Consider the following 13,479-nt stretch of genomic DNA (forward strand, 5'->3'; position numbering starts at 1 on the left):
AATATACAATGTGAAGAGTAGCAGCCCAGCATCGGCCCCTGCGGAACCTTATCAAAGGCTTTCTGAAAATCTGAGTAAACAACATCTACTGACTCTCCTTTGTCTGTCCTGCTATTTACTTCTTCAAAGAATTCCAGCAAATTTGTCAAGCAAGACCTCCCCTTCACAAAGCCATGCTGACTGGCCTATTTTATCGTGAACTTTTGAAGTACTCCGTAACCTCATCCTTTATAATCTTACCAACCACCGATCAGACTAACCAGCCGAGAGTTCCCACTATTCTGTTTTGCTCCCCTTTTGTGGAGCGGGATAATATTGGCAATTTCCCAGTCATCTGGGAACACTCCTGTCTCTGGTGATTCTTGAAATATCACTGACAATGCCTCCACAATCTCCAAAGCCACCTCTTTCAGAACCCCAGGGTGCAGTCCATCCAGCCCAGGTGACTTATCCACCTTCAGCCCTTTCAGCTTCCCAAGCACCTTCTCCCTGGTAATAGTCACTCCACTAACTTCCAACCTTTGACTCTCTTGAATTTCAGGCAAGTTGTTGGTGTCTTCCACTGTGGACTGATGCAAAAAAAGTTATTCAACTCCTCTGCCATTTCTTTATTCCCCATTATCACATCTCCTGCATCATTCTCCAGCGGCCCAACTTCCACTCTTGCCTCTTTCCTACTCTTTATATAACTTAAGAAACTCGTGCTATCCTCTTTTATATTATTGGCTCGCTTACTAATGTACTTCCTGACTGTTAAGGGCTTTTAATGATCAGCCATGATCACATTGAATGGCGGTGCTGGCTCGAAGGACCGAATGGCCTTCTCCTGCACCTATTTTCTATTGTCTATTGTCTATTAATGTATGGGATATACTTACGCACTGAAACAACCATGCACACCTATCATTCAGTTGTTTGTATCACAAAATGCTGGAGTAACTCAGCGGGTCAGGCAGCATCTCTGGAGAGAAGGAATGGGTGACGTTTCGGGTCGAGACCCTTGTTCAGTCTGAAGAAGGGTCTCGACCCAAAACGTCACCCATTCCTTCTCTCCGGAGAAGCTGCCTGACCCGCTGAGTTACTCCAGCATTTTGTGATACCTTCGATTTGTACCAGCATCTGCAGTTAATATCCTATTCAGTTGTTTGTGGTAAAAGCTACTACTCCAGGTTGCTTTCAAGAACAGCTGTCTAATTTCCTCCCCAGCTAATGTTCAAATGCTGTCCCCTATGGGGTCTTGTCCCCCTTGCCCTCCACATTGACCCCTACTATTTTCCTTCCTTGCCATCCTCTATCCCACCTCTTTAGCTCTCTGCCTTGCAGGTCCACGATCCATAAATTCCACAGTGGTGGAATGTTGCTGGGATGGTCATTACACGATCTAAGCATTCAAGCTTTGTGTCTGAAGTTTTAGCATTATTGCTGGCAATCTGCTTAGTGTCACTTTGTTCCTTTGCAAGATTGCTGAAAAAGCCAGGGCAAGGAATACTTCAGTCTTCTTGCTGTCTTCAAATATGTTAATATTTAAGTGCAAATACCCCAAAGTCTCCTGACAAGGTCAGGTGTGATTAGATGCGGTAATCAAACTATGGTTAGGAGATATCTTGCTCTGCCATTATTCATACTGAATAGACATGACCCTGTAGCAATTCATACAAACGCATTCTGGAGTGAAAATGGTTTCTCTGCCCTTGGTTTTAATTTACTTACTTCCACCCAAGTTATTAACCATGGTTTGGGTTTCATTTTGCTTTCTTTCATCCTGAGGAACATATCTCGCTTAAGATCGACACAAAAAGCTGAAGTAACTCAGCGGGACAGGCAGCATCTCTGGAGAGAAGGAATGGGTGACGTTTCGGGTTGAGACTCTTATCTGAAGAAGGGTCTTGACCCGAAACGTCACCCATTCCTTCTCTCCAGAGATGCTGCCTGTCCCGCTGAGTTACTCCATCTTTTTGTGTCAATCTTTGGTTTAAACCAGCATCTGCAGTTCCTTCCTACACATAGAAACATAGAAAATAGGTGCAAGAGTAGGCCATTCGGCCCTTCGAGCCTGCACCGCCATTTAATATGATCATGGCTGATCATCCAGCTCAGTAACCTGTACCTGCCTTCTCTCCATACCCCCTGATCCCTTTAGCCACAAGGGCCACATCTAACTCCCTCTTAAATATAGCCAATGAACTGGCCTCAACTACCTTCTGTGGCAGAGAATTCCACAGATTCACCACTCTCTGTGTGAAAAAAAACGTTCTCATCTCAACTACATCTCGCTGAAGTACTTGTTTCCAGATTTAGCCGTGTCACGTCAAGACGAACAGCACAGTAATGGAGCAGATAGAACCACTGCCTTACAGCACCAGAGTCCAGTTTCAATCCTGGCCGAGCTTGCTGTCTGCGTGGACTTTGCATGTTCTCCCTGTGAAGTCAGAGATTTCCGGTTGGTGCTCTGGTTTCTTCCCTCATCCCAAAAATGTGTAGGCTATTTGGCCACTGTAAATGTCCCCTATCGTATCGGTTAGTGGTAGAATCTGGAGGGAGTTTGAGAATGTGGAGCGAATAAGGATAGGATTATTGTGGGATTATTGTTAATGAGTCATTGATGATGGATGAGGACTCAGTACACTGAAGGGCTTCTTACCATGCTTATGTCTCCAAGATTCTGGTACTGTCACGTTCTGCTGACTTCTGCCAAAATTAACGGCTATTCTTGAACCAGTTTGGATCTGCTGTTCAAGAAGGGGGTCATGCAGAAGAGTGGAAACCATAGGCCGGTCAGCCTGACTTGAGTGGTTGAGAGGGTGGTGAATCTGTGCCAGCATTGCCACAGAAGGCTGTGGAGGCCAAGTCAATGGCTATTTGTTAAGGCATAGGTTAATAGATTGTTGATTAGTACAGATGTGGAGGGTTATGTGGAGAAGACAGGAGAATGGGGTTGAGAGGGAAAGTACGTGGAGGCTGTGGAAAGGATGCAGATACGTTTTACCAGAATGATGCCTGAATTAGGAGATATTAGCAACAAATGGTGTTTGGACAGACTTGAATCATTTACTGTTGAATGCTGGAGGTTGTGGGGTCACCTGGTAGAAGTATACCAAATTATGAAAGGCATGGATAGGATAGATGTTCAAAACTTTTTCACAGAAGGGAAAATCAAATCGTAGAAGGCATTGCTTTAAGGAGAGAAGGGTAAAGTTTAAAGGAAATGTGCGTGGCAGTTTTTTGTTTACACAGAGAGTGGTGAGAGCCTCGAATACGCTGCTGGGGTGTGGTGTTTCAGGCAGATACGGTAGTGACATTTATGAGACTTTTGGATAGGCATTTGGATATGCAGCGATAGACACAAAATGCTGGAGTAACTCAGCGGGACAGGCAGCATCTCTGGAGAGAAGGAATGGGTGACGTTTTGGGTCGAGACCCTTCTTCAGACTGATGTCAGGGCAGAGGGAGGTGCAGGGAATGGGGATAAGGATTATGTGCACACAGATGAGTTGGGCTTGGTATCATGTTTGGCACAGACATTGGTGGGCTAAAATCCCCTCTTCATGGGTTATAGTGTTTTATGTTCCATAGGAGTGCATGCCATCTATTTAGTTATCTGCCTCTGTTTTTCTCTAATTTTGATTGAAGCCAAAAAATTCCCAGATGGATGAATTCTTTTGATTCTATTCTATTTTGATTTTATCGTTGGATTTGGTGCGATTAAAGCATTAAAATCTCAAGCAGTTGCAGGGTGAAGTAATTACTTTTTAATATCAAGTTTTGGTTTTATTTATAATATAATCCATATGGAAAGAATTATTGTTGTTCAGCCAAATTATTAAATGTCAAAATGTTGAAGAAAATCTTATGTTGGCAATAAAATTTTATTTTATGGAACTAATTTTGTTTTTTATTATTTTAGCTTTTATTTCATATTGGTAACTAATATTTGAACGAGCGCTTAATTTAAAAGACAAAGTTTAGAGTGTTGCTCGGTTAATGAATTAAAAACTGATTTTTATTTGCAAACATTAATCAGCAGTGCTTTATCTACACATATCTACACATTCAAAGAATAAACAGCTTTCAGTGAGCTAGTATTATCCAATTTGGGTAAATATTCCATTATTATTGATCAATCATATTATCGTCAAACAAACAATATACTTTCCATTATTACTGTAATTTTTTTTGTATTCTACTCGTAAATTAGAATTGACTTTCTCCAGCCAAATACCAAAATTAAGTGGCAGACACAAAATGCTGGAGTAACTCAGCGGGTCAGGCAGCATCTCGGGAGAGAAGGAATGGGTGATGTTTCGGGTCGAGACCTTTCTTCAAACTGATCAGTCTGAAGAAGAGTCTCGACCCAAAACGTCACCCATTCCTTCTCTCCCGAGATGCTGCCTGACCCGCTGAGTTACTCCAGCATTTTGTGTCTACCTTCGATTTTAACCAGCATCTGCAGTTTTTTTCCTAACCAAAATTAAGTGAACAGATTAAAAGCAATACACCAATTAAATGTCCCTGACAAAATCTGGGCATAATCCTGAAGATGCAGGATCATTTCATTCCAAAGAGGAAGAAAGATTCTAAGGGGAGCAAGAGGCAATCGTGGCTGACAAGGGAAGTTAGGGATGGAATAAAACTAAAAGAAAAGATGTATAACATAGCAAAGAGTAGAAGGAAGCCAGAGGATTGGGTAACTTTCAAAGGACACGAGAAGGTACCAAAACAGGCAATACGAGCTGAAAAGATGAAGTACGAGGGGAAGCTGGCCAAGAATATAAAGAAGGACAGTAAAAGCTTCTTTAGGTATGTTAAGAGCAAAAGATTAATAAAGACAAATGTGGGTCCCTTGAAGGCAGAAACGGGTGAAATTATTATGGGTAACAAGGAAATAGCAGAAGAGTTGACCAGATATTTCGGATCTGTCTTCACTAAGGAAGACACAATCAATCTCCCAGATGTACTAGAGGATAGTGGATCTAGGGAGACCGGGAAACTGAAAGAAAGTTGCATTAGGCGAGAAATAGTATTGGGTAGACTGATGGGACTGAAGGATGATAAATCCCCAGGGCCTGATGGTCTGTATCCCAGGGTCCTCAGGGAGGTGGCTCTAGAAATCGTGGACGCATTGGTGATCATTTTCCAATGTTCAATAGATTCAGGGTCAGTTCCGGTTGATTGGAGGATAGCTAATGTTATCCCACTTTTCAAGAAAGGAGTGAGAGAGAAAACGGGAAATTATAGACAAGTTAGCCTGACATCGGCGATGGGGAAGGTGCTGGAGTCAATTATTAAAAGGGTAATAATGGCACATTTGGATAGCAGTAAAAGGATTGGTCCAAGTCAGCATGGATTTATGAAGGGGAAATCCTGCTTGACTAATCTTCTGGAATTTTTTGAGGAAGTGACAAATAAAATGGATGAAGGAGAGCCAGTGGATGTAGTGTATCTAGACTTTCAGAAAGCCTTTTAATAAGGTCCCACACGGGAGGTTGCTGAACAAAATTAGAGCATATGGTATTGGGGGTAGGGTATTGACATGGATAGAGAATTGGTTGGCAGACAGGAAGCAAAGAGTAGGAATAAACAGGTCCTTTTCAGAATGGCAGGCAGAGGCGAGTGGATTGCCGCAAGGCTCGGTGTTGGGGCTGCAACTATTTACAATCTATATTAATGATTTGGATGATGGAATTAGAAGTAACACTAGCAAGTTTGCAGATGATACAAAGCAGGGTGGCAGTGTGAACTGCGAAGAGGATGTTAGGAGGTTGCAGGGTGACTTGGACAGGTTGAGTAAGTGGACAGATAGATGGCAGATGCAGTATAATGTAGATAAATGTGAGGTTATCCACTTTGGCAGCAAAAACAAGGAGGCAGATTATTATCTCAATGGTGTCAGGTTAGGTAAAGGGGAAGTGCAACGAGACCTGGTTGTTCATGTACACCAGTCACTGAAAGTAAGCGTGCAGGTACAGCAAGCAGTGAAGAAAGCTAATGGCATGTTGGCCTTCATAACGAGAGGATTTGAGTATAAGAGCAAAGAGGTCCTTCTGCAGTTGCATAGGGCCTTGGCGAGACCACATCTGGAGAATTGTGTGCAGTTTTGGTCTCCTAATTTGAGGAAGGACATCCTTGCTATTGAGGCACTGCAGCATAGGTTCACGAGGTTATTCCCTGGGATGGCGGGACTGTCATATGAGGAAAGATTTGAAAGACTGGGCTTGTATTCACTGGAGTTTAGAAGGATGAGAGGGGATATTATAGAGATGCATAAAATTATAAAAGGATTGGACAAGCTAGATGCAGGAAAAAATTTCCTAATGTTGGGGGAGTCCAGAACCAGGGGCCAAAGTCTAAGAATAAAGGGGAAGCCATTTAAAACTGAGGTGAGAGTAAACTTTTTCACCCAGAGAGTTGTGAATTTGTGGAATTCTCTGCCACAGAAGGCAGTGGAGGCCAATTCACTGGATGAATTTAAAAGAGAGTTAGATAGAGCTCCAGGGGCTAGTGGAATCAAGGGATATGGGGAGAAGGCAGGCACAGGTTACTGATTGTGGATGATCAGCCATGTTCATAATGAATGGCAGTGCTGGCTTGAATGGCCTAATGGTCTCCTCCTGTACCTATTTTCGATGTTTCTATGTTTCTAAATTATTTCAGAGGTAACTTGAGTGTTTGCTCAAAATGTATTTTTTTTTTAGGATGGAAAGAAGAAGTTTGATAAAGAAAGTGAGAAATACTATTCTATATTGGAGAAACATTTGAATTTATCATCAAGAAAAAAAGAAGCACATTTACAAGAGGTAAGAAATTCTTTACTTTTACAGGGAGTATTTTTTGTGTAGCGTGAAGTACAAATGTTTAATCAAAAAATATAAAATTTTCCAACATTCTTAATTGCCAATGGGGTGGGAGGGGGTGGTTCTGATTATCCCAGTGTTAATTGAACAATTCTTTCTTGCCCTAAGAGCGTGAATTCACTCTTTGATAGATGCAGACATTTTTGAAGAAAGCTTCATACTGAATAGACAATAGGTGCAGGAGGAGGCCATTCGGCCCTTCGAGCCAGCACTGCCATTCAATGTGATCATGGCTGATCATTCTCAATCAGTACCCCGTTCCTGCCTTCTCCCCATACCCCCTGATTCCGCTATCCTTAAGAGCTCTATCCTGCTCTCTCTTGAATGCATTCAGAGAATTGGCCTCCACTGCCTTCTGAGGCAGAGAATTCCACAGATTCACAACTCTCTGACTGAAAAAGTTTTTCCTCATCTCAGTTCTAAATGGCCTACCCCTTATTCTTAAACTGTGGCCCCTTGTTCTGGACTCCCCCAACATTGGGAACATGTTTCCTGCCTCTAACGTGTCCAACCCCTTAATAATCTTCATATTGAAGGTGGGGGAGGAAGATGTCTCTGATCGGGTGAAACTGGGGCGATCATGGGGATCAACAGAAAACAAAGTTATCTGGTCAGTCATTGAATGGGAACAATTATTGTGTGAGAAGGTGGATAAAAGAATGTGATAGTGCAGAATGCCCAGCAAATAGAAGAGGGCAGGTTCAGTATTTTCTTCACTCCCAGAGGAGAACAAAGGAAAAGAAAACCTGACAGGTTGAGCTTGAGGTCTTCGACCCAACAAGTTAACAATGCTCAAGATAGACACAAAATGCTGGAGTAACTCAACAGGGCAGGCAGGATCACTGGAGAGAAGGAATGGGTGGCGTTTCAGGTCCAGACCCTTCTTCAGACTGATCCTGACCCGAAACATCACCCATACCTTCTCTCCGGAGATGCTGTCGGTCCCACTGAGTTACTCCAGCATTTTGGGTCTACCTTCGATTTAAACGAGCATTTGCAGTTCCTTCCTACGCAAGTTAACTATGTTTCTCTTCCCATAGATGTGCCCTGAGCAATTAGGTATTTCCTGCGTTTTTCCGCTTTTATTGTAGATTTCGAGCTTGTGTAGTTTTTTTTCTGATTTCCATGTACATGTCTGCATGTCTCAAAGTAGCAGGAGTAAAAGTGTGGTTATTGAAGCTTATGGGAAAGATTGCAAAGACAGGAATGCTGAGCTGATTGATATAAGACCCCCAATTGAGTCTGATTAACATCACCTCAATTTAATTGTTCAAAGGAGTGGAGAAAATAATTACATTATTTAACAGTCTGAAGAAGGGTCTCGACCCGAAACGTCATCCATTCCTTCTCTCCTGAGATGCTGCCTGACCTGCTGAGTTACTCTAGCATTTTGTGAATAAATACATTACTTAACTTGATTTCCAGAAATTAGACATTCCAGCTGAAAGGTAAGTCTTGAGGGACTGCTTGGTTATAAGAAGCTTGAGAGATGAACTGGGGTCTTAATTGGATTAGCTAAGGTAAGTACCAGGATGGTTTTTCCAGTAGCTGAAGGTTCAAGACTATTGAGGACAAACTAAAGTATTTGGCAAAAGACACAATGGAAACACTACTCAAGTAGTAACTTTCAGATCATAACGACTTGCATAAAAACATTTTATGTTCAGGCACCCAAAGGAAAATTGCTTGAAGGCCAGTGATTCATGAGCAGGGCAATGAGATGGATGACTAATTCAAGATGGCTTGAATTATAATGCATCTATCTAAAATGCATGACCTCCTTGAGATAACGATTCCGTGAATCCTTATTGCCTATGATGAGCTTTTAAGTTAAATCAAAGTTGGATAAGAACAAAGTGCAAATTCTTTCTTTTTGTAGGCCGACGCACAAATTGACAAGGAACGGCAGAATTTTTATGAAGCTTCGTTGGAGTATGTGTTCAAAGTTCAAGAAGTCCAGGAGAAAAAAAAGTTTGAATTTGTTGAACCTGTAAGTTAATGCTCCATAATTTCCCAACCAGAGAACTGCTCAACATTGTGGGTTGCAGTCGAACGATATTCCGGCATTTCTCTGTTTCTGCTGTTGCCTGTTGGATACTCCTCCAACTATGGAATTTTAAATATTTGCATTTCAACTATTTAAATTGCTTTTAAAATAATAAAAGGGCCTTGAATTTATTTATTTATATCTAATTCCAATAAGATACAACGGTATTAACATTTTTAAAATATAGTGTAAGAAAATAACTCAGATGCTGGTACAAATCGAAATGTCACCCATTCCTTCTCTCCTGAGATGCTGCCTGACCTGCTGAGTTACTCCAGCATTTTGTGAAATTTTTTAAATATAGTTTGTTTATTGATAAATTTTCTTGTCATAATTGGTGGACAAGCATGAATCCTTGTTTAATTTGCCAATGTCAACTTGATTTATCCAATTCTTTTTTTTTGACAAGTTCAATTGAGTGCAAAGTTCTTTAAGTTCAATTGAGTGCAAAGTTAACTGCTTTTGCCATTTATGGTTGAATTTGGGTGAATCCTGATCCAGGAAAAAAAACGTGGACATTTTAACTTTAAAGCCTAGTTTGCTGCCTGTATCTGAAGAGTTTATAAATGCCAGGGTCATGCATCAAAGTACTTGATACGTTCTACTCAGTATCATTCTCTAAAGCACGCATTGAGTGGGAGACCAAAACAACACAGATCTGGACACAAGATCGCCATTTTAACTCTCTGTGTATTTTAGCAAATGCGCAGGCACAGCTTTACCATATTGTTGCATGTATACATCGCATAGCAGCTTTACCATATTGTTGCATGTATACATCACAGTACTCATGATGCTGTTGAATTGGCCCAGATTTTCATGGAATGGGCACTCAAGCATTATCTCCTGATTGGAAGCCAGCTGATGAGTGAGATCCAGTGCCTTTCTGACCAAAGTTGATGGACTACCCCCCCCCCCCCCCAATATGTAAATCAAATTAAATAGCCTTAAAATTGAATTGCTTGTGCTTTTGCCCACTGCTGTATCTTTCCTTTCAAATCAATGGACCCATTGGAGACAGTTTTATTGGGCAAGTTTTCTAGCTTATGTGCTGCCAAGGTTTGCAAGGCCCCAATGAACCCCATTTGAGTTTTATGGGAGGGCACAGTTGTCCCAAAATTGTTGATGATTTCAGGAATTCTGTCTTCACACAGGATTCTCAAACTTTTGCTCACTTATATGTAGATAAAGAGCAACAGTTCTGGGTGAAGTTTGTGATTTAAGTCATAAAATCTGGATCAACCATTCTTCAATGGTTGATCCAACAAATCAAGAATATTAAAACAATAATTATTCTGAGATGCCCTACACTAACCTTGCGGTCTTGAATACAACAATCCCCGCTCTCTTCCCTTTACACCTCACCCTTCAGCCGCTACATAGGCCACAAGGTCCTGTCATTTTTTGTTTGTGCCATAATTCACTTGCTCAATCCAACTCCAAGGCTTGTTTCCTTTGGGCTTGGTGTTTTGCAACGCAATGATGGATGTTCAATGTGCCAAAGAATTTCTTGGCTTATGCTTAGGGCTAAGGTGAATTCTATGATACAAAATCAAACTTTCCCTAATGCCTATATGAAGTGGATTCCACGCATGACGTCAGCCCATCTAGCTCCTCCTGTTGCTGAGCCAGAGAGTTGGACATTTTTCAATTAACAGTTGCCAATCATTCAACTCCACCCCTGATGCTGGTAATACTTCACCCATATACTCCATCCGCCAGAAGTTTATAAATGACATATTGATGACAAGAAGGATATTCTTGTTATTGAGGGTGTGCAGCGTAGGTTTACTAGGTTAATTCCCGGAATGGCGGGACTGTCGTATGTTGAAAGACTGGAGCGACTAGGCTTGTATACACTGGAATTTAGAAGGATGAGAGGGGATCTTATCGAAACATATAAGATTATTAAGGGGTTGGACACGTTAGAGACAGGAAACATGTTCCCAATGTTGGGGGAGTTCAGAACCAGGGGCCACAGTTTAAGAATAAGGGGTAGGCCATTTAGAACGGAGATGAGGATTTTTTTTTTCAGTCAGAGCGTTGTGAATCTGTGGAATTCTCTGCCTCAGATGGCAGTGGAGGCCAATTCTCTAAATGCATTCAAGAGAGAGCTAGATAGAGCTCTTAAAGATAGCAGAGTCAGGGGGTATGGGGAGAAGGCAGGAACGGGGTACTGATTGTGAACGATCAGCCATGATCACATTGAATGGCGGTGCTGGCTCGAAGGGCCGAATGGCCTACTCCTGCAAATATTGTCTATTGTCTATTGACATAAGAGTTGGTCAAGATAGTTCACACAAAATTCGTTCATGTTTACAGTTCATTGTCAATAACATTGATATGAATTACCTTGATGTCAGCCATGTATATATATATATATATATATATACTTAAGGTGATGGATAGAACTTTAAATTTAAAAATGCTATAATAGACTGATTTACAATCGCCTTCCACTGACATACCTCGTATGAAAATGCAGGAGTCATCTTCAATCATGTTATTTAGTTGAAACTAAATATCTGCTTAAAGAATAAGTGGAAAGGGGAACGGTTCGTTCGTCTGTGTAGGTAGTTCTATCTGAAGGTCTTGAATAAATCACATGGTCATGAATGTGATGCATATTTAGAAATGCATGTGTAGTTTATTGATTTTTCTTCCTTTGCCCACCCAAGGTAGTTGGAAACATTAGAATACAATTTCTCTGGTTACTAATGTGAATTTATCAAATGGAATTCCTTTACTTTGCAGTTTAAAGCAAGCTTGAAAATAGGTGTAGGAGGAGACCATTTGGCCCTTTGAGCCAGCACCGCTATTCATTGTGATCATGGGTGATCATCTGTGCCTGCCTTCTCCCCATATCCCTTGATTCCACTACCCCCAAGAGCTCTATCTAACTCTCTCTTAAGGAAGAACTTTTTCAGTCAGAGAGTGGTGAAGGTGTGGAATTCTCTGCCTCAGAAGGCAGTGGAGGCCAGTTCGTTGGATGCTTTCAAGAGAGAGCTGGATAGAGCTCTTAAGGATAGCGGAGTGAGGGGGTATGGGGAGAAGGCAGGAACGGGGTACTGATTGAGAGTGATCAGCCATGATCGCATTGAATGGCGGTGCTGGCTCGAGGGGCTGAATGGCCTACTCCTGCACCTATTGTCTATTGTCTATTGTCTATTGTCTAAATTCATCCAGTGAATTGGCCTCCACTGCCTTCTGTGGCAGAGAATTCCACAAATTCACAACTCTCTGGGTGACAAATTTTTTTCTCACCTCCGTTTTAAATGGCCTACACTTTATTCTTAGACTGTGCCACCTGGTTCTGGACTCCCCCAACATTGGGAATTTTTTTCCTGCATCTAGCTTGTCCAGTCCTTTCATAATTTTGTACGTCTCTATATGATCCCCTCTCATCCTTCTAAACTCCAGTGAATACAAGCCCAGTCGTTCCAATCTTTCCTCATATGACAGTCCCACCATCCTGGGGATTAACCTCGTGAACCTACGCTGCACTGCCTCAATAGCAAGGACGTCCTTCCTCAAATGAGGAGACCAAAACTACACGCAACATTCCAGATGTGGTCACACCAGGGCCCTATGTAACTGTAGAAGGACCTCTTTACTCCTATACTCAAATCCTCTCGTTATGAAGGCCAACGTGCCATTAGCTTTCTTCACTGCCTGCTGTACCTGCACGCTTACTTTCAGTGACTGGTGTACAAGGACACCACAGGTCACGTTGCACTTCCCCTTTACCTAATCTGACACCATTGAGATAACAATCTGCCTCCTTATTTTTGCCACCAAAGTGGATAACCTCACATTTATCTACATTATTATGTAGATATTATACATCATCTGCCATGCATCTGCCCACTCACTCAACCTGTCCAAGTCACCCTGCAACCTCCTAACATCCTCTTCGCAGTTCACACTGCCACCCAGCTGTGTGTCATCTGCAAACCTGCTAGTGTTACTTCTAATTCCATCATCCAAGTCATTAATATATATTGTAAATAGGGTTAACAGTGACTTGGTCATATGGATTTAGAACAGGCTTACTGATAGAATGGAGAGGGTTGTGGTGGAAGGACTGTAACCAGTGGAGTTCTATAGCGCTTTATGCTGGGACCTTGTTTTAACGCACCTCTTATAACAGATGCCGGATATAGCGGATATAGCGGACGGTCCTGCCCAGACCACCGCCAGCTCCGGCCGTTTACAGCCCCGGTTTCCAACACCACTCAATACAATATACAATACAATATATCTTTATTGTCATTGTACAGGTGTACAACGAGATTGGGAATGCGCCTCCCATACGATGCAATAAATTAATTAGCTAGTCAGTATTAATTTAAACAACCCAATGAAACAAATTGGAACAGTTTTAAAACAGAATTAAGTTCAAGTAGATCTGTGCTGGTTCACTGTGCGATGTGACCATCCGGCTCAGCAGGACCGGTTCATAGCAGCTATGGCCCTGGGGATGAAGCTGTTCCTGAGTCTGGAGGTGCGGGCGTAGAAGGCCTTGTATCGTCTGCCCGATGGTAGAAGTTCGAACAGACTGTTGCAGGGGTGTGAAGAGTC

At 42.0% G+C, this 13,479-nt stretch overlaps 1 protein-coding gene across 1 annotated transcript in view; it reads left to right on the forward strand.

The window, feature by feature from the left end:
• Window positions 1-13,479, forward strand: part of arhgap42a (Rho GTPase activating protein 42a) — a 280,741-nt gene that overhangs the window by 199,691 nt on the left and 67,571 nt on the right. Inside the window, exons 5-6 of the mRNA XM_078403156.1 lie at window positions 6,693-6,794; window positions 8,731-8,841. Coding sequence (XP_078259282.1) covers window positions 6,693-6,794; window positions 8,731-8,841 — 213 coding nt within the window. The remainder of the gene's footprint in view (window positions 1-6,692; window positions 6,795-8,730; window positions 8,842-13,479) is intronic.

Source organism: Rhinoraja longicauda, chromosome 7 (assembly GCF_053455715.1).
Source record: "Rhinoraja longicauda isolate Sanriku21f chromosome 7, sRhiLon1.1, whole genome shotgun sequence".
Lineage (NCBI taxonomy): Eukaryota > Metazoa > Chordata > Chondrichthyes > Rajiformes > Arhynchobatidae > Rhinoraja > Rhinoraja longicauda.